Source organism: Lagopus muta, chromosome 1, assembly GCF_023343835.1.
Source record: "Lagopus muta isolate bLagMut1 chromosome 1, bLagMut1 primary, whole genome shotgun sequence".
NCBI lineage: Eukaryota > Metazoa > Chordata > Aves > Galliformes > Phasianidae > Lagopus > Lagopus muta.
Genome location: NC_064433.1, coordinates 91,374,548 through 91,396,491, shown reverse-complemented (window position 1 = coordinate 91,396,491; position 21,944 = coordinate 91,374,548). Strand labels below are relative to the sequence as shown.

The 21,944-nt window shown below is 38.4% G+C and overlaps 1 protein-coding gene across 4 annotated transcripts in view; it reads right to left on the bottom strand.

Moving 5' to 3' along the window:
• Positions 1–21,286, bottom strand: part of CD247 (CD247 molecule) — a 57,155-nt gene extending 35,869 nt beyond the window's left edge. For 2 of the 4 annotated variants that reach the window (XM_048930290.1, XM_048930311.1), the window contains exon 1: positions 20,932–21,278. In XM_048930290.1, coding sequence (XP_048786247.1) covers positions 20,932–20,989 — 58 coding nt within the window. In that variant the 5' untranslated portion in view covers positions 20,990–21,278. Of the gene's footprint in view, positions 1–20,931 lie in introns of all 4 variants that reach the window. The other 2 variants (XM_048930308.1, XM_048930300.1) reach the window with 2 other exon arrangements.
• Between the last annotated feature and the right edge of the window lie 658 nt (positions 21,287–21,944).

The following is a 21,944-nucleotide window of genomic DNA, read 5'->3' as shown; positions in this document are numbered from 1 at the left end:
ACCAGACCAGGCTGCCCAGAGCCACATCCAGCCTGGCCTTGAATGCCCCCATTATTTGTACCAGTCCAAGAAATCCAGTCAAATATCTCAGTCTGCTTCTGTGCTGAAGACGTGTTTCAGCCTTGTGTCTTCAGCAATTTTTAGTCACATACTCCTTTTTTCTGCTACTGTTATTAGCTAAGACATTAAATGGTAATATCCAGATAAGCTATTAGAAATTCCCACTAACCATCTGTTTGGTCTTCAGTTTTCTCCTGCAGCATGTCCTACTGACACTTTCTTGCTAGCCACTTCACCATGTCCTTTATAATACCGGCACTAAACTCCTTCTCTTTTCTATGTAGCAACATGAAAAATGACTCAGATAGGTCTACCATCCATTCATATGTGAAGATAACTGACAATCTTATCAATTAACCATTTCAGTCACTCTTAGAATCAATCTCTGGTTAAGTCTGTTTGCATTTTATGTTACTTCACCTCTAACTGTCTCTCATGTCTTCACCACTGAATTTACCCAGAAACATTTCAGCCCACTGTGGTAAAAGATCGCAGAGTGGTAATTGATTACTGTTCTTCTGTTTCTGAACTATTAGCAGCAAGTTTGTTATGCTTCTATCTTACAGAGAAGTGATCCCACAGTGGTTCAATCCCAGCTTCTGCTGCCTAGTTAGTGAAGGAGTAGGAAGGATTATTTACAGACAACCAGCGCAGAAGAAACTGAAATATCTGAGATAGAAAGTATTTTAAAAAGGAGAAAAACAAGAAACTGTTGCGGACGGTTTAGATGGACAATGTAGATCTCTATCCAAACCTATGTACTTATCTGCAAGAACGACACTGCTATCACAGCTCAATGCTGTGTGAGATTCAGCCGGAACAATCTTTTATCAGATGGCTCCAGAGATCCCCCCAGGATTCTGTGCTCATCCCCATCCATGTAAGCAAAACTCTAGGAAGGTCATTTCTACCTTTACCTTAGAGGTCACAATCAAAGCAGTGTTTGAATTGCATCTTTTCTCTGAGCCACAGCTTGCCTTCCCAGAATCATTTCTAATCTGAAGAGGATGATACAAAGGTAAGTTACTGGGCCATCAAATCAACGATTCTCTCCTTAATCTTCTGCTTTGCTGCTTATCCTCTGATCCACTAAGTGATGCTTTCCCTTTTGTTCCCACCTGCGCTGTCTCTGCAAGTAGTTTAACCTTTTACGGAATATTTGCCTCATTCCCTCCTCCTCTTCCTTTCATCTTCACCTTCCTCCCCCTCCATATACATCTTACAGAAAAGCTCTCCAATTTTAAATCATCCTATAACAAATTACAATTAAAATGGGGCACGTGTGACCAAGTAATCCCACGTATCGGTAGAAGTCCCAATTCTGCATAATCATGGAGATCCCGCTGCTCTTATTCATCTCAGTAGAAGTTCTAGGTCCAAGCCCCTCACGGTATCAAGCCAAAAGATTGAGCCAAACCAAACCACTTTATAAATAATTTAATATTTGTCTGATAACATTCATTGTATCTTGGAATTTTCCTGCCTGCACTAATGCAAGGTAGCTTCTGCTTCCCTTTTCTTCACAATCAGAAAAGGGAACATCACAGGACTCCATTCTTATCCCTCATTTATTTGGCCTTAGCACGACTTAGGCATTGAGAGATGGCTCTGAACTGAGAATCTAAAAACTGAAATTGAACTCGGACACGGAGCAGTCTCTTTCAAATCATGCAATTATTTTCCCTCATATCAGTCTGTATGATGTATGGATTTATACTTCAAAGACTACTACATAAAGAACAGATTAGTGACTTGGTAGGAAGGGGAAGGATAACAAAGAAAAGAGAAAGAATAATGAAAGGAAAAGGAAGGACTACAGATCCTTTGGAGTTACTCAGTTCTCCTTTGCTTTTTCACTAATAGTCTGCATAAATTGTTTCCCAGTAAAAGAGGGAATGTAATGATTCTTCATAGTACTTTGCTGTTCATAGTTCCTCTGCGAGTACCATATGATTGTTTTTCTTGCTGGACACTTGCACAGAAGCAATGTCCCACAGGATAAGTTTGCCCTTTTCCTGGAGGCCCCAAGAGGTTTGCACATTACAGAGAAAGAAGGTCTAAGAGACATGCTGGAAATGTAAACGTACTGAGTGCTGCTAGCATAGAAATGCCTTACAGCTCATCCGAAGCAAAGAACTCTAAAAACTTCTGCCAAGGCTGCCACAATATAGTAGTTCTGAATTAAACAGTGGAAAAGAATTAGGGAGTTCCTAAAAAAAATACTCCAGTCTGCTTCCAGTATTCTTACATAACGAGAGAAACATTGCTGGTAGAGTCCTATCAGAAGTCCCAGGAAGGATGCACATTAGACGATTAATGTTGCCTTTCTGTACAAGAGGAAGCCCTTCTTTAGCTAGCAATCACTACAGTCTTGCCACAGAACACAACCTTGGGCTGTATGCAGCATTTTTTTGGAGAGCATCTACAGAATTGGAATACACCTATTTTTAGCTTGCAATATGTTACTGACATAACATATTGAAATGTTCCCTTTCATCCAGTTGAATTTGGCTAAACTAGGAGGAAATAAGGAACCTGCCTATAACAAGTTACACAGTTTTAAAGCCTGAGTCACTAGAATTGCTTAGTATGTCTGAGACATCAAAAGTTATCTGTTAGAAACGAATATCTGTTAGTGCTGCCAGCATTTAGGTGATTCAGGTCCGAAAAAAATACATGCACACAATACGCAGCACTTTGACGCTCTTTGAAAATTCATTCAAAGTCCTAGTGCTTCCCCTGAAATAAATTCTTTATCAGGTCAGTGTCCCATATTTATTCCAAATAACTCCGGTACAGCCATTTTATTTCCAGAAGCTAATTATCTAATTATTCCTTTTTCCCTCAACTTTTCGTGATTCACAGCTGTGCTGTGTGTACAGATGGGCTGTTAACCTCAAGTCTCCAATTAATACTGTTATTTTATTCCTTTATTTTTTGTTCTGCACTGCATTCTCTGATGTATTAACACAAAATGTCTGATAATGTTTATGTTAAAAAGAAAAAAGGGGGAAAAAAAACCCAACATTTCTCCAAAACAGCCTAAAATAACAGATGCTGCTGATGGTTTTTGATCACATATATGAAAAGCTGTCATAGTGAGTCAACCCAAAACCAAATCCAGGTAGCATTCTTTGCAATACAGCCAGATGTTTAAGAAACATGACAGACAATCATCTTTCCCTAATATACCCACTCAGTTTTTGACAATGGGTTGTTCAGGAAATTACTAATGTATATTTAATGAGCAAAGTCATATACAAGGGTGAAGGTATTAACACAGCTATCCTTAGCCACAAATGTATTAATACCTGTAAATATTCTTTTCCACTTAGCTGCAGGGTAAGTTGGAAGCAAAGTAATTCCGATTCAAAACCAGGCACCCACTTCCTAAGGCACCAAATGGTATTTCCCTAACAGTACAGGGGCAGGATGAAGAAAAATAAGTCTGTCATTCAGAAACAGTTAACACACTGAGAAGGAACATGACAAAGTTAAAAAATAAGAAGCACTGAGAGGTGTGCTTGTATTATGTGAGACAAACTAAACCAGCTGGGTCTACACTATCTTTTCCTTATTTATTTTTAAACAAAAACTGACACAAGAATTGTTAATAATTTGTTGAATATACTCCAATTAAAACAGCAAAAACGAACAAGAAGTCGTTTCATGTGGGAGAGGGAAACAAGAGAAACACAGAAAATACGTGCAATATGTGAAGTTGAAAGTAGGAGGCAGTGAGAACTGCAGTATAATTCATTTTAAACAAACTCTTAATTCTACAAAACACATTATCGCACTAAACTGCACTAAACCCAGTGTTCCTGTCTCTGTTTTTCCTTTCAGCTGAGTACTCAGATCCGAGAATAAAGCTGTCACTTCAGCCACCAGGTGCTTTCATTCCCGCCTCCAACCCACAACAGTTATGACACGAGATTAAGAAAAACAGCTACCCCAGCCTGGTGTGTAATAAACGGTTTAACCCTGGATAAATCAGATGACAAGTGTGGGTGGCTCTGATTGAAATGACATGGCAGTTTGTCACCCATCGTTCTGCCATAGAGATCAGCAGTAGTAGTTTTCTGCTGAGTTGAGAGGAAAGCAGCCTGAAACTTGCATGTTTTGGAGGTTATGCGCAAAAGACATTGAAAACAAAAGGGGTCAGCCCCAGTGCTGAAATGCCTCCCTTGCCCTAAACAAGTCAGCAGTGGAAGAAACGTAGTTTCTAAGTTACTCTTGCAAGAAAACACCACTGTCTGTGTAGATGGACCGGAAAAATAACAAGACAAGAAATACACTGAGTTCTCTTGCTTTAAGTTATCTGTATACTTTTGTCAGAGACGCTCAGCTTACCTGAAATTCTCAATAGCAACACCTGCTACCATAAGGGCTGCATTTTGCTCTGTGAGGAGTGTTCATTGCCCAACAGCAGGTCTCCATCACTGTCATAAAGCATTAACTAGTCTTGAGTGCCCAGGTGATTTGGATGGTACTGTTTCAGGTACAGGTATATATATACACACATCAAGTGTTCACAAAAGACTGCATGTACCTCAGTCTTGCAATGAGCTGTATTTGGTTGACCTTAACTTCCATTTGTGCATTAACTTCTAGACTGCACAAGATGGTACACAATCAGAATCTAAATGAACAGCTGACAAAAATCTGTTAAGGGGAACAGGCACAGAAAGAGGCAGCAGCTGTCTGAAGTTCAGAACTGTAATGGTTGGAAGGGACCTCTGGAGATCACAGAGTCCAACCCCCTTCTAAAGCAGTTCCCTTCAATAGGTCGCACAGGAAAGCATCCAGGCAGGTCATTATTATCTCCAGAGGAGCTGCCTCTCTGGGCAGCCCACTCCAGGGCTTTGTCACCTTTGTGACAGGTCAACAACAGCCCAGGATCCAAAACCACTGCAAATGGAGAGGGCATGTGACAGCATCACGAAACTCCCAGCAGCATGAGAGGCATCAAGGTTTATAAGAGGAATTAATATCACAACTTCAGACCCTGTGACATTATTGAACTTATTCACTGTATGAATTTGAAGACTATGGCCTTACTGCGTTTTCATTTTCAACACCCACACAGAGCCTTTGTGAAAGCCCCTCTCATTCTTCCCTCTGACTTAGCCTTCTAAAGAGGAAGACGTCAAAACATTTTTAGCCTCTGCACCTGGAGAAAAATTCTGGTGGCTCCTTTGCCTCCCACTCTCACCACTCCTTTCCAGCACCTTGGAAAGCCCCTACTGTTTTTAATCTACATACCTCTGCAGTCAGAGATGCCAACATTTTAAGTTAGTCGAATGTTCATCGTCCTGCTTCAGTGCCAAGAGCGGGAGCAGACCCTGCGGAAGGTCTGCTACCCAGCACTAATCCAGTGACATCTGGGTAGATGCAGCACACTATCTAGTCTCACTGCAGTGCCTTGGGAACTCATAACCTTACTACAGTTCTGTACACCACATTTTGCACGAAACAAAATGTTCTTCGCTATTAAAATGTTGCTAGAAATGAAAATATAAATCAAGCAAATGTATTGATACACTTTTGTTCCATTAAAGCCCTTAATTTAATACAGCAGTTGCAGTATTGGCATTTCAAAAGAAAAACAAAAGCAAAGCAAAGAGATTTCCCTTCTGGCAGTAACACAACAATCTGTCATTTTCTTCTACAGAGGAGCACATTCACAATAGGTTTTCTGGTGTTTATTTCCATACTGACCTCCTTCTCATATCAACTCCCAACACCCAGCTCTGTCAAGGAAAAGTCAACTTTGTCATTTCTGTTCTACAGACAGTTGCTTAAGAGAAATACTGTGACCTTATTCTTGCAGTTTCCCATACGTCATTAGCATTCTCAGTAATAAGGGTAATATCATAGAAAGATATTATCTTTTAACATCCATTTAACACGTTGTAATCAATATCAGATGATTTCCCCTTCCCAATGACCTATCTGAATATGAACGCTAACTGATGAATGCAATTCATTCCTCGTCTCCAGGTTTGTTTACATTTGTCCTTTTGAACTCTTCTGCTTTTACATCTTTTGCTCTTATCTTTTGCATGTACCCCAGACTCAAGCTAACCTAAGAACTTCTAGAAAACAATCTTCAGTGCAATTCCTGTGGCTAACCCATACACTGAAATTCCATATTTAATAGCCTGCCTTTGACTGGGATCAATAGATGTCCAAGAGTAGAAGAATAATCTTTCTATGAAGTAGAATCTTTCTGAGCTACGTGAACATATGAACTGATTTTTTTTGTTGTTCTCTTATGACCTTTCTGCATCCTGTTATGAAGCACTGAATGGATTTTAACCATTCTTTGTAGCACTAGTAAGCTTGTGTGAAAATTTCAAAGATGTCATTTCAAACAACCACACTGATTTCTTCTATAATATTATTATGGGCAATTGCTATTTTGAATTTTGCTAGGTCTTGTCTTGCAAACTAGCTAGCATAGCAAATAACCTCATGGGAATTCTATGTCTTTACACACGTTCTCAATTTCTCTCTCTCAAAGTTTATTTTCTTTAAAATACCGTATTCCCTTTTATATATTTTTATCCTTCCTCTCTTCTCTTTTCGCTCTCTCTCCAATTTAAATCTGCTGATACAGAAAGAATCAGAGTAGATTAACTTACCCAGTGAGTTCTCAGCACTCCCAAGAGGTAAGGCCATTTAAGATTGTACTGATTGGACTCTGAAAACCTTCAGTCAATTTTGAAGTTTCATTCTTAATGTAAACCATTGTAAATATTTGCACAAATTTAATTTTAACATTGCTGACAGATTCTGAAGTGATCACATGTGTTTCAGCCATGCTCTACTGTTTTTTTCCACCTGTTATTTCTTGATATCACACACCCTGAGGCACATCCCAGCTGTGCCCAGTACGTCTCACTTCAGCCCAGTTGTACAGGGGGTCCTGGCCTCTGCATGCCGGACGTAGCACTTATTTGCTGACAGATTTTGCTTTGATTGACCGTTTTATTTTTTGTTAATTTAGTGATTATATATATATATATAGTATCTTACAATTAATCTACAACACGCTTCAGCGATGTATTTATCTTTCAGTTCTTTCTATTCTTTAAGTAAAAACTTATATGGAGATACTTCTCTTATCTTAACAGGTATTTCTATTTCTGGGTTTGTTCAAAAATAGCAACAAGAAGCAACTTCCTCTTGCTTTGGTGGAAAACTCATAACCAAGGGTCCTGAAAAATACTTTTGAATAGTTTCTTACTAGTGCTAGTTTACTCTTCCATTCTGTTTGTCTATCCTAAATTTAGACCAGGAAACATAACACAGCTAAGAGCTAAAGTAATTAGTATTTTTATTCCGGGCTTTGCCCAAAATTTCATAAAAAGCAATTACCCATTTGTTATTTGATTTACCACATTACAATACTCACTTCAAGAACACAGTATCTCAGAATAGTAGCATAAGAACCTGCTAATGCTCATGAAGTACTGCCAAATTCTAAAAAAATTATTAAATTAACAAAAGTAGTATGATTAGCAGCAAGCACCATTGCATTGAAGGATACAGAGATCTATACTGGGAGGGGAGAATATACTCAGGAAATGATAATTGCTAAATCCTGCTAGGAACACAGTTTATTCTGCAGTGTAGGTGATGTCAAGCCACATTCCCAAGTGATGTTACAGCCCAACCGGAATCAAAGGTTATCACATAATTCAGATTAAGACACAATTCATCGTCCTGCTTACACTGCAAGACCAAAATGTGTTTTAGCTGCAATGTAATTACAGCTATCAAGAAGCTAATTTTTCAGCATTATGTGACTGATTTTGCGCAGGGGCTTCTTTCTGTTCACATTCACAAAAAGTCTGTCTACACTGAGGCTTTCAGGAGATTCCTATTCATATTGCAGCTCTGATACTGGGATGCTAATAATTGCTAACAGCCTGGTGTATCCATCCTATGCTAATTTCATATGCTAGGTGTAGCATTCATGTTGTCAGCTCCCAATACACAACGCTAGGTATGAAGGCAACATCCCACCCGTTAAACAGTACAGTAGCAATGCTTCCATTGCTTTGCATTGGTCACTCCATGACCTCATACAATTCACCCACCCACAGTGGTTGTCTTGGAGGAGAAGAAAAGCAACTGAAGTAGCAATGATGAACACCTCTGGGTAAGCAGTGTGAACAGGACACAGATCTAAAATATATATAAATTGTATAGTTCCTTACAGTAAGAGCAGCACCATACTCTTTCCTCATCACTCAGTACAATATCTTTCCTCGTATAGAAAGATTTTTGTCTCAATCTCATGACCATGTATGATAACAGATCTCAGCTGTGTCACTAATGGGGAGGTAAACAACGAGGAAGTCATTCCTGTGCCTCTTGCTTCTAAAAGACAAAATCCTGGTAATACTACAGCAAGAGAAATGAAGCAGGGCAGAAACAGAGGAGGTCCCAGCAGCAGTACCACGCACTGCCTTTGAAATAGTAAATGCAGGCTAAAAGATAAATATTGTTATTACTAGCATCAGCTGAGAAAGCATTCTTGCCCCTCATCTTGGACTGCGTGCACGTAATACAAAACAAAAACACAAACACCAACAACATGCTGTATATCATAGAAAAGATGAAATCAGAATGTTTTGTAATTTTAATACATACAGATATAGGGCTAAATAAACACTTGCTTAAGATTATCCTATTTATTAAATTTACATTTATATGCAGTTTAGGTAATGGAACTGAAATTAATTTGCATGCTACTATACCAAATAGCACATATGAACTGAATGGGCTTGCAGAGATTTATTTGCAATGCACCCATACAAACCCATTCGCACATTTTTGTATTGCTTTCTGCATAAACACTTGTGCATAGTCAACTTGTGCAGTGTCCGTAGTTTTATCTGGCCATTCACTTATAATGTGCTTGATTAAACATAGTGTATTCTTGTGCACCTCTTGAATACACAAGCAGAAGACCTTCTTGGCTAACTATCTTTTGCTCCTACATACAGTCATGTGATAAAATTCCACAAAATCAGCAAGCTTCTCCTGAATATCAGATTCTACTACCCTTGCCTAAGAACAATCTACGCCAAAGCTCTTCATATGGTGCCAATACCTACTTCTATTCCTCTAATGTAGTTCAGCAACTAGTTTATATCTATTTGTTCTAACATACACTCATTTTTATTCCATCCTCTTTCCTCCTGGTGTATTTTAGACAACAGTCATCACCTCTCTCAAATCCCCTACACAAATATACAAGTGAGTGTTCTTTTACATACCACATACAGATGTTGAAGAGGTGATGTTTTGATGAGCTATATGTAAATTCCATTCAAAGTGCCACTTGCCTTTAGGGCCCTATTTCAAAATATTTCATGCTTCCCCTCCTCGCCCTTCCTCAGCTCAAGGCTCCAAGATTGAAAAGCTCAATAGAATGACAGCTCTGGAAAAAAATAAAAATAAAATCCCAAGCAGCTTTCAGGCAAGCTCACACCCCTCTGGCTCTCACATACTACCACACAGATAATAGATAAGTGCCATGCACTGAGCATTTTCCAAGCCACATTATAGATATTACCCTGTATAAGCCAGAACATCCTGAACAAAAGCTGTGCTGAAGTATAGCTCCCCTTAGGCAACTTGGCTTCTCAGAAGCCAAAGACCAGGGAGTTCAAGACCGAGGTGCTCTATTCTGTGCCCGAGGCAAAAGAGGCTACATACATTGAGCAAATAAACTGCAGTCAATCCCCAAAGGAAGTCCTCGCTTTGATGCTTGGTTAATAGTTAATGCGTAGGGCAAGTCCTCCGTAGCCAGAAGCTACCAATGAGGAAAGAAGCAGGCAGTTCTAGGAAGATAGACAGCTGAGAGCTGAGCTTCAACATCCACTGACATAGCAAGGATTATTTCCACTAAAAATAATGTATGTTTTAATTAGTCTAAATGAGATATGTAGGCATTACAGTCATCATGTCCTAGCATCGGTGTTCTCATGGGAGTAAAAGATGGCTGCAATAATTGTTCACATAAATTTGTGAACCCAGTGCCGTGGTCTCTAAACAGCAATGCTCAGATTGTAGCCAGGTCAAATACCACCACACTAAGAGTTGCACCAACATTAAGAGCACCAGTGTGTAGGTTTTGCTTTACCTAAGCAGTAGCATTAATTCATGCAGGGGAGGACAAATCTGTAAAATACTGAGGATGTCAGGAAAGTCAGAATTTTCTTCCCAATTTGAAGATTACATTATATTCATATTAATTTTGTCTAGTGTCTTAATAGCAATTTTCCTAATCTGATAAAAAAGAGCACCAGAAGATGCCTTTAAAATATTCAGACGTGGAGTTAAACAGGAAAACACTGAAAATAAAAAGCTTCAAAACGAAGCACCGCTTTAGGAGTCATAGAATCACAAAATATCCAGAGCTGGAAGAAATCCAACAAGGATCATCAAACCCAACTTCAGGTTCCACACAGGACCACCCAAAATTCAAACCAAACTTCTGTGAGGAATAAAATACCTAACTGCAGACTTAATAAAACCACTTTAAAGAATCACTTACGCAGGCAAATTGACAATTAAAATCTGCTTACATGGCTACTTAGAGGTGCCTTTTTTCTTTTTCTTGGGTGCAAGATACTTTCTAAATGTAAAAGAAGCTGAAAACTACTACGTTTTTATTATAATATGACCCCAACATTTAAAAAGAGGCAAAGATCCCACTGCATTTAAAGGTACAGAATGAGAAATGTGTCCTTTCCAAAACGTCTGTGCGTACTGCAGTTGTTATGGAAGCAGCAGCGGCTCACAGAAACATAGCTAAATTGGTTTTATATCAACTGACTGCGGTGTATTTCCTTCAGCATAAATCATTGTGTGAGCTGCAAAAATCGGACTGAACAGTTTGCTAAAAGCTTACCCAGTTAATGTGAAGTAAAGCTCCTACCAGTAACACTTGAGAGTTGCCTAAACAGGAACACTAATTGGAAGTCAGATATGTTTAAATAAGCAGCATTTTCTAAAACATTAATGTGGCCCTTTTAGAAGCGGGAAGTTTGACAGAAATTAAATATTTTGACCACTTTACAGTTACAGCATATTTAGACATGAAGCTACTCATCCAAATCTTTTTAGATGCTTTAAGTCCTCCTTTATTGCTCCAGATAGCTTGTGCACATGCTGGGCTTTCTCAGATTGCTTCTTCCAGTTCCATGTTGTTAGCACCCACAGGTTCTTATGTACCCTACAAATTCAGCAACTTAGGACCTTCTAAATCTTACAGTCCTACATGGTTTCAGAACTGGAGGATCATCAACGTACAAGCAGATGTTATTGATACTCATATTTAAGTTGTTTATATATATCTGGATAAGAGAACACAGAGAACATGCTCTATGCTGCATTTTGAAGACAAAGTCACACACGGAAGCCTGCTCAGGGTTATGCTGTGGCTGAAATACAGTCACTACTGGAGAGAGCACAATTCATGTGAGGATGGGTGGGGAAACTCTCAGGTACACACTCCCTTGTGTAATGCGGACCCTCAGTATAAGGCTTCTTAAGACCAGCAAGGGCACTGCTAACTCTTCTCCAGAGCAAAAATGCATGTATTCCATTGACTGCAAAGGATTAAACTGACTCCATAAAATACTATTACTGAAACCAAAACCATTTTTTAAAAATACATACATTTAATTAGATAACAGCAGATCATCAGAAACATTTCACATGACAAATTCTGATGACACAAGGGTTGGGGAATATTTCTGGTCTCCCTTTAGAATTTCTCATCAATACCACTGAGTATCTCTTGACTAGCTTAGCACATGGGAGTCCCAGTCAAGCTCCCGCTCTGAGTCAGACAGACCAAGGACCTGAAACTGGGTTTCCCTCTTCCCAAACACAAAAGACTAATTGCTCTTAGACTGCTTGGCATCTCAGGAAAAAAAAAAAAAAAAAAAAAAAAAAAAACTTTGGAAGGCTTTGATTTATTCCAGTGGAAAACAAGGAACAAAAATCTTGAGAAGTTCAGCAGAATCAAAAAACTGCTTCTCCTGAAGTTTAATTTTAAACCTGGTATTTGATTTACTAAAACCATCACGTCTAACAAACAGACATTTGGCCCAAGATATAAAAAAAGAGCAAGAGAGAAAGGAGGCAAACCTGTTAGCTACTTCTTTGCAGCTGAGAAAGATAAAATCAGATAAAAACATCTTGGAAAAGATGTTACAATGAGATAGGGTTGAAGCTTCATAGCTACTGCTTCAAGAGAGTTATAAAAAAAAAAAAAAAAGCCTGAAAATCTGCTGCTTTTCGGTCAGAAGAGACATACCTAACAGCAGCAGCAAATGCTTTATAGCACTGCTGGGTTTTGAGGCAAGTAGTAAAGTAACATCTGACTTATTAGAAGAAAAAAGCTTAATTTTGCTGTGTGGAAAGACAGGACGATGAGAATTCCAGCTCTGCCCAGTTCACACTGGTACCAGAAGCATCTGAAACTTAACGGAATTCAAAAAGGTGTAAATTAAATCTGTTTCCTCTGGAGAGAGAAATAATGTAGTGGGAATCTCCATTTTTTTAATCATTTGGATCACGGAGATACAATCAAAGATGTGATCAAAAATGCGTCCTCAGAAAAAAGATCAAGTAATGTATCAAATACGCATGACTTTTCTTGTCATATTTTGGACAAAATTCTTAAAAACAAAAAGCAAAAAACAAAAAACCCACACAGCAGCACGAAAATAAACAAATAAGCCAAAAACCCCAAACCACTCATGAAGATCTGCAGTTATTTTCAGAGTTTTGGGGATGGATTACATTGTGAAGTTACAAGCAGCCTTCATCAGACATCTAGGTCACATCTAAGGAAGCATTGCTAATTGTCTGAAGCAGCCGCCTTAAACGACACCTTTGAGATCTCTCACAAAATTTAAGTATAAAGAAAATGGACAATGTTCTGCTGGTTTTAATAAAATTATTCATCATTTGCTGTGGGAAAAAAAGAAAACCACATTCTCAGCAAGCAAGCTGTAATTGAGCCTGATGCAGAAAGTGGAAGCCATCTGTCATAATGGGCACTGAAAAAGCAATCCTCAAAGCTAAATTCCAGAGGGCTTTTACATAAAAGATTTTTAGATTAGATTTTCATTTTTAAAAAAGAAACTGAAATGACATCTGATCTCCATCTAGAAATCCAGATTGGTTAACCTTGCTTACCTCTTCTGGTCTATTAGGTGTGGTTACTCTCGAAATACACAAATGCTCAGTCTTATACATAGAAGATCAGGAGTTTCAAGAAGTTAAAAATCGAGCCACTTGAAATTGAATATTACTCCTCTTCCTTCTCAAGAAAAGGAAGTTAAGAGATTTTTTTTTTTTTTTAATTGAGGTTTAATTTTATTTTCTTTCACCAAAACTCTTCAAGCTCACTATCTGCAAAATTTCATTGGTATATCCTATTCATCAGAGCAGTCCCCAGCAAACATACATATAGAGAGGCTGAACTTCCAGGGAGAGATCAAAAGAAAAAGAATACCATTAGTAATGAAGAGTATGTCACAGGCAATAGGAGAAAAAACTGCAGGTAATAAACATGAAGTCAAACTTACTGCTAATGTAAGCATCCAAAGTCAGTCAGCTATCACGTGGATTATTTTGGCTGTGCTGCATTCGTAACTCTTCATATCATATGCCAAAGTAATATTAACAGCAAGAATATTAACACTTCCTGAGAAATGTGAAGAAAAAACACAACAGAAAAATGTGTACTTACGTTACTTTCTAGAGCATCATTCCCACATATCTCTCCTGAAAATCCTTTTGACAAATTCCCTGAACAAGTTCCAGCCTGTAATGATTAAGCCTTCAAGAATGAGTTCACCTGTACAACTTATTCCTGGTCAGGTATGATACCTGAGGGAATAAACCATAAAATAATAGAGAATAGCAACTCAATATTGAAAATCAGTAGCAAGTTGTTAGGAAGAAATCTGCAGAACTGAAATAACACCCTTTAAAAACTTATAAGAAGCAATCTGTTAGAAGACCTTTCATGAACATATGAACTAAGAGTAAGTCACAGAATTGTTTGCTTCCTTCTCAGAAACCAACTGCCCTTAGTGAAGGTAGACTTTTTTTTAACAAGGTATCAAATACTAAATATTACTCCCTCTGTATCCTATTTTCCTTCTTTCACAATATGGTTCCTAGTGAAACTTGCAGAGTTTCATTCCACTTTTCCTCATAACTGCACCTGTGTGCTTGCACAAACCACTGCCAAAATTGCCTTGCTTATGTAAGAGTGCAAAACAATGATACTGTGAGTTCTGTAAATTCTCACAATAGAGAGAGAAACTCAGAAGAAAGGAGCTATTACTCCAGAGAGTCCTGTTAAGACTTCTTTACTGCAGTCAGTTTTACATCGTTAGACGGGAAACAAGGTAAATTGCAATAATTAATACAAAGTAGAGACAGAAAAGAGTTTTCCCACCAAAGACTGGATGTCGGTTTTCTGACTGAAGCTTGCCAGTATATGAAAAGAAAAAAAGGAAAAAAGAAAATAATAGTATTGTAAGGATCTAATGTATAACTGGGTGTCATTCAAAAACTTTCATTGTAAAGGCTTTGTATTGACTACGAGCTGTAAAGTCTCATCCCAGGCGCTCAGTTTAATTATACTTTTAAAAATCATCACTCAAACCATCCAGCTATTTCTGAATGACAAAACAACACTGGATAGCCAGGAATGTGCAGTACCTAACTATAGGAGGTTGATCGCTTTCAAGAAACTAATGCGTGCCAAGAATATTCAGAAGTAGTATTGTCACACTATACAAAACTCTTGCTTCAAATTGACCTGAGAAAGTAATGAATTATCGTATGTTAATTTATAGTTTGAGCCAATTTGCTGTGTTAGATAATTCTAAATAAATACCTTTAACTGAAGAACCTTACCAGTATGGGCTCTGCCCCCATACATCAATGTCTGCAAAAAGGCATCTTGATTCGCTTGCAAGATCGTTGTAACAATAAGGGCATGCTCTCATCCAGCTAATTACCTACTGGACATTTTTCTCTTTTCTCTCCTCTAAGCCTCAGTTTAGTTTGTGACAAGATGTACAACATGAGGAATTCGAATGAATTTATAAGGCAAACTTATGCAGTCAGTATTTGGGAAGCATTTCTATAAATATTTGACATTGTTTATTTAAGGTTTGGCTGTCATACAGATGACAGCAACGTTTTAACTGAAATGAATACAAAACACTCATGCTCCTAGCTGGAATAAATTGGATATAAAACCTGGATAAACAATCAGCAAAAGGTTTTTCTCATCAGGTAGCTCTTTCCTTTATTGAGCAGCTTACTTAAAGTTAAATAACATACCACAAAAATTAGTACTGTGATATTCATTAATTTCCTGGATATCACATCTTACTCCATTAGGAAAGTGTTTCAGTTCATTACTTGATATTTTTTAAATTATTAGTTTTTAACACGCGTAATAAAGTATATGGCTTTTTTTTTCTTTTGAGATTGAAATTTCAGGGCACCTAGGAAAGCTTCTTTTTAAGTGTTCTTTGGTTCTACATGTTCTATATGCTGTTTGACCAAGAAGCTATTTTCAGTTCTCATTAACCGCAAGCAATGCCCAAAATAAAAAAAGAAAGTTACCAGCTATCTAGCTGTTAAGCCCTTTTTCTCTTTCTGGTGTCGTGCAGGTTTGAAAACGCAAATTAAAACAAGCAGAAAAATAAGAAAGCATCTTAGCAGTGAAAATTAATGTTTTCACTGAAGACAACTGCTTGAATTGTAAGTAAATCAAATAGGGTAAAATTTCTTATAAAGCCACGCGTGTTGATGACAGAGCCACAACCTCAACTTACTGCATGCTATGATTTGTTGACAATTTTCCAACCCTTTTTCCTCATCAACTTCCACCTAGTTGTAATTTAGCATCACCTCCACATTACCTGAGCTTTTGTAGAGTTAAGCATTAACTTCATGGCTTCTCCATCAATCAGAAATACAACGAGTTTTCAAAAAGTGTTTTGATTCCAAAAGAATCAGGACGTAGGTGAGCATCAGTCAGGACAGGGAGATGGAAGTTTTCACTATGATTACATTATTGGAAAGAAATGGGGCAAACAGTCCAAACATTTCATTGGGCTCAGCAACCCGTTTACTAAAAGCACTATGTTAACATACTCTCATATACAATAAGCACGTGGAGACAGAAAACTCCCATCTTTCTCAGTTCTTCTCTTTTATTCTGTATATCGTTGTTTGTCCTGCCCAACTGCCACCAGTTCCAATAAGAAATAAAGCAAGATGGGAAGATTTGAAACAAACATAATGAAGTACTTGGAACAAAATACATATAGAGCTTCTGAAGGTTGACATTTTATTCCTAGGAAACTTGTAGGGATTCAAACATTTCCAGGCTATATGGTTCAAATATTAAAATGATTTCTAATCCATAAATAGAACTTGTATAGACACCAGCGCTTGCAACTTCAATGTTTAGGAGCTAAATGTTTTCACTCCTATTTTTAATATCCAAATTGTCAAGAGTGAAAGAACCATATCTCTGTAAGTTTAACCTTTAAAAAGATGGACATATCCACTGCATGTGGCTACATATATGCATTTTCACTGTCTCTCGATTTGTGTACTTGAACAGATAGACTGAATTACTGCAAACTGAGCTCATCTGCACATGTATTTGACCTAAGTTACGTATGAAGCTACTCATCAGTTGCACAGGATAAGGTGGAGTTAAATCCTTCCATTGCTCTCCTGTAGAAAACTGATCCGGACTATGATATTTTAAAAGCTGAAAATACCCTTTATTTTTTGAAGAAGCAGAATTTATTCACATCATACACCAGTTCAAATCAGAAAAAAATAAAATAAAATAAAATAAAATACAACACAACAAAATCTCTTTAAATCTTCTTTAAAGTCTTTGGAACAGCCAAAACTGTTTTCTTAATGCTAAAGAGGAACAGCAACAAAACTTTATTTTAGATGTTAACTGAATTCACATCAGCAGAACACTGAAAATGAACAATAAACATACAGCTACACATACATACAAAATAAATACTTCTAGCGGGATCAATATTTTATGAGTATCTTTAAGAAGCTGTATCTTCATTCATGCCACCATAAAAAGATGCTCAATTTTATAGACTGAACAGCCAATACACTGTATAATCCTACATATAGTCGTTGCAATATATGATAAACTGGAGGGGAGGAAAGATTTGGCATCCATCTGCAATTTTTCCAATAATTCTTTTTTTCTTTCACTTGTAAAAGGAGTTTGGTTACAGCTTGAAGATAGGAAAACTATTTATTTATGAGCTTAAGCATGGCGCTAGTCACAATTCAAGTTTGCACAAGTAACAGAAAATTATTGCCAAAACTGTCCCTCATGTGGACATTCCTTCATAAATCAAGCTCTTACCCCCTATAAACTGCCAGAGAACCTCCTATGTTTCCCCCGACTCTAGCTTTTAATCCACGCTGTCTTATTTGATATTTGCATATTCGTACTCTGACAGAACAAATATATGGAATACAATTTCAGAAAATTCTCTCTAGTGTACGTGAAAAACAACAAAAGGAACGCAATAATTAACTTGCTACTTCACTCGTTAGGAATTTTGCTTGGAAAAGTTCCGATGGAAATCTCTTATTCTCTAACAAGCATTGGAGAATTGACTATAGCACTGCAAGAGCTCGACAAACGGCCCTTTACAAAGAAAAGCTACATTTGCCTACATTTTGTTCCATTTGCTAGTGTGCCAGTTCATAGGGTTTTTTTACATGAATTATTAATGAGTCGCTGTGAATAGAGAAGAGAAATGGGAAATAAAACAACTAAAAATAAGCCTTTTGAATTTTTTTTCCATCCCCTCAAGGTCTAACAAAAATTCAGCTAGGAGACCTTAACAGACCAGGGACAAGGACGTGTGGGTAGCAGCCAGAATTTTTGGGGTTTATTTGCTTGGGTATTCCGAGGGTCTTGTAAACAACTTAAAGTTTACAAGTCTTGTAGTTTGCAGATCTGCTAAGTCATCTTACGAAAAGGAAGGTGTAAAATGAACCCTAACACCCGCAATCTGTCTGTTTAATCATCCTGCCCATTAACTGATTAGAAAAAGCTCCCGATAGCATGGCCCCCATTGGGTAGAGGCCAATTATGCAGAGCAGAAAAATATTGTGAAAATAAGTTGTGCAAGTAATCTCTGTCAATGGCTGACATATTTTAGTTTCTGCAGAGCCAGCAAAAAATGTGCACTGACCAATTTTGTTGAACACATAATTCTCACAACAGCGATTTTGTGAAAAACAGGGAAAGGCTGAACTTGCAGACTGCTTGCACACATATTTGTATACGTATATATGTGTTTATGTACATAAGGGGATGCTGTGTATTTATAAAAATCAAAAACACCATCTCATCAGCACTGACCTACTGTCACTTAGAACATCATGCTTCCGACTAAAAGCTCTGTAAACTATACAAAGATTTCTACCATTCTGATTGTCATATTTGTGTAGTCTTTTAATGTTCTTCTTATGTATCAAAGAACAAGACAATCAATCAAATTATCTGCCAAAATTAATATCTAGATACTTTTGAATAGAGAGGTTGTAGAAAGATCTCAACTAGACTTTGAGAGCTACACTTTTGCACCCTGGATGGGGACCACACAGAAAAATAAACATGTACACAATAAAACTTGCCCGTACTTGCTCAAAGTCAAGGATTCTGAAATGTGTGGTGAACGTTAGTAACTCAACAAATCAGATTCAGAAGTTGTGTTCCATCTACAGAGTTATTTATTTGAAAACAAAATGTTTCTCTTGCCTGACATACGTACTTCAGTATTCAAAAGATCAAAGCAAAGTCATCACAAGTCTATCAGTCCCAGTCTTGGTAGTGCCTTCAGTTTGATTGCTTGGAGAGCAAGAACAAAATGCATTACAGTGAAGTGGAAATGAATTCACTGCAAAGTGGTATGCAGTTTACCAAACTTCCATCCACTCTTAGCTTGTTCATGAAAACTTTCTGGAATTTTACTTCATGTTAAAAAGGCTTGAAAAACACTCCAGGCAGCAGCAGATCTCTGCGTTTGTTCTGATGGAGCTGAAAAACCTCATCTGTTCAGTCTCGTCTTTGAGCTAAGTTCCTGATTATCTTACATGTTTGCCTCTGTGTATTTTGCATCAATAACACAGCAACAATTCCACAAATTTTGCGTTACTTTTCTTTTAAATACTACAACTCTTCAAACTACTGTGGTTACCCAGTGAAAAACACTTCCCCTCAAATTCATAGGCAACCACCTCAAAACAATGGCAGCTGTAGCTTGTTCAAAATTCAATCTCATCTATTCTTTGTAAGTGTGAATACTCCAAAAGCTTTTCACAAGAGACACTTACAGGGCTGGATTCAGCCATCTGCAAAGTACTACATATTTTCTCAGTAAGTTTTCTAACAAAAAAAATTACAGATAGGAAACCAGAGTTCCGATATGTTGGACAGAATAGAAGAAAAAAAATGCAAAAAAGTATTTCTAGCTTAAAATGTGTCTGAAGTGATCCCCATAACTCCATAAACCTATAAAATAAAATATTCTTCTCTTGAGAAATCTTAAAGTTGCATACATTTCAAAAGCGCTTCTCAAAGATGAAGGAAAAGGAGTTTCTACTGTCTGTTTACATCTCACACCCACACCTGTGCATACAAAACAATATATAAAAGGCACTTAAGTATCACAAAGGGACATAGCTTGTTAAATGTAGACAAACAGAAGGCATACTCACCGCAGAGAACGTTATTCTACTTAAAGCCCTCCTGAAACAATCTCCACAAACTACCAGAACTGATGCCACATATGGTTGCGAGATGCTTCTCTGATCTCCAGAAAACATTTTACTAAAATTTCACTGCAGTCTCCAAAGCTCTTTAGAGCAGCAACTGTGTGTTTGTTAAGCACACTTAGTGCATACTCTTCCAGAGGAATTTAATACAAGCACAAATGTGGCCTATCCGTATCTCGCTGTTGCTGACTTCCCCAGATACAGGCCTATGCCCTGGTCTTCCCTGGATCTACATTCAGTTTTCTTGCTCTTTTGAACTCCTAAGCTACAAAGATGTGCGAATGTACGTATCTCCTAAAATGAGTGTGACTTCTGAAGATTTGGGCACACCAAAACAGCCTCACTTTCTGTCCAAGCAGGGCCAACATGTACATCATCACAAATCAATATATAAAAGCATTTTCATTTTACTGTGTCCAGAGAACACAATCACTGGGGTAAAGACACAAAGGGAAGGATTCTATCCCTTGTATCTTGACGTATGTTTCTGTATACTCAGCCCGCTGGCTCTGCCACACACTACCTCCAACCACCAACGTCCTGTTGTGAACAACGTGGCTCTAACTTAATCTGAATTCACTGAGATAATCTCTTGTGCTGATTACCGAAAGTAACTACATTTTCATTTTAGTATCAAATATCTCCCTTTAAATCCCAGGGAATGCTGCCCAGGTGAGGGCTAAGATTTTGTTTATGGCTCAAAGCACTGGCCTCACTGCCAGCGGTGACCTTCCTCCCCACCCACCAGAGGACATCTTTGCAACAAGGGCTGTCAGACTGGACCAGTCCTACGGCCCCAGCCCATCACTAACTGCAACTAGAGGGATGGACGTGGTTGAGATTCAACATACCCCCCTGCAAACACAGGGCTGGGGAATTTACCACGCAGCATCGTGCTCTTCCCTCACCTTAAAAAAGTTTTAAAAGAGTGCCTCATCAAATAAAATCCTGCCTTACCCGTAAGTGGGAGCTGCGCCTGCAAGGTGACAAAGACAGCAATCCTCTTCCACTTCATCTTGCTCCAGCAGGCCGTGCTGGGGTGCGTAGTACAGAATGATGGGGAAGGAAGGCACCTCCACGGGCTGGTATCTTCTGCTTGCCTCCACAGGAAGCACTGCTTCTATAAGGCCTTTCAGAGTCCACCTGCTGGCAGCCACCCCAAAACGCATGCATCTTCCTCTCCCTCTCAGTTTTTGAGGTCTGGGTTTTACATTCTTGGTATTGATGCCTCAGCGTGGGGTTTTCTTTGGTATTCTTCTTTTCACAGGACTTTTTAAAAACTCTGATGGTTGCTAGGGCCATTCCGCAATTCAGCAGCTCTCAGAGGGTTCTAGAAAGTGTGCACAAATTCAGTCCAGCTTCAAAAGCAACACAACTGTGCCCAGTGTGCATTATAAGCAGCAGCCACTGTCAGTGAGGTAGCTTAATTACACTTGTAAAGGCACCAACCTCATTTTAAAGCTCTGATTAAAATACAGACTTCACATTAGCAGCTGAAAACTGTTGCACTCTCAGGGCTAGACAACAGCCTGCAACACAGTAGAACTGGACTCCAAACTGGACTCCATATGCCTTTACAGTGTTCACAAGACATGAAGCACTAGCACAGCTAGCATTGCCTGCCTCATTCAGCTGTATGTAACTGAACAGAGGAATCTTTTGATGTGAACATACCACATCTTTGTATTGTGAGAAAAACTGTGTGTGCAGTACTCTGGAGCCATTTTGTCCTCAGAGGCAGAGCAGCCTGCAGAGTGGAGCAGCGGGCTGTCTCTGTGAGAGAGCACAGCACGCATCTCCTCTGCGAGGTCTGACACAGGAAACTGGGCACCACACCTACAGACTAAGCAGGGCATGGGATTCAGCCTTCTGCTGCTCAAAGCTGTTCTCTAGTGAGATACTGCAATGGATCACTACAGATCACAGAATCACACAGAATGGCCAGGGTTGGAAAGGACCTCGAGGATCAT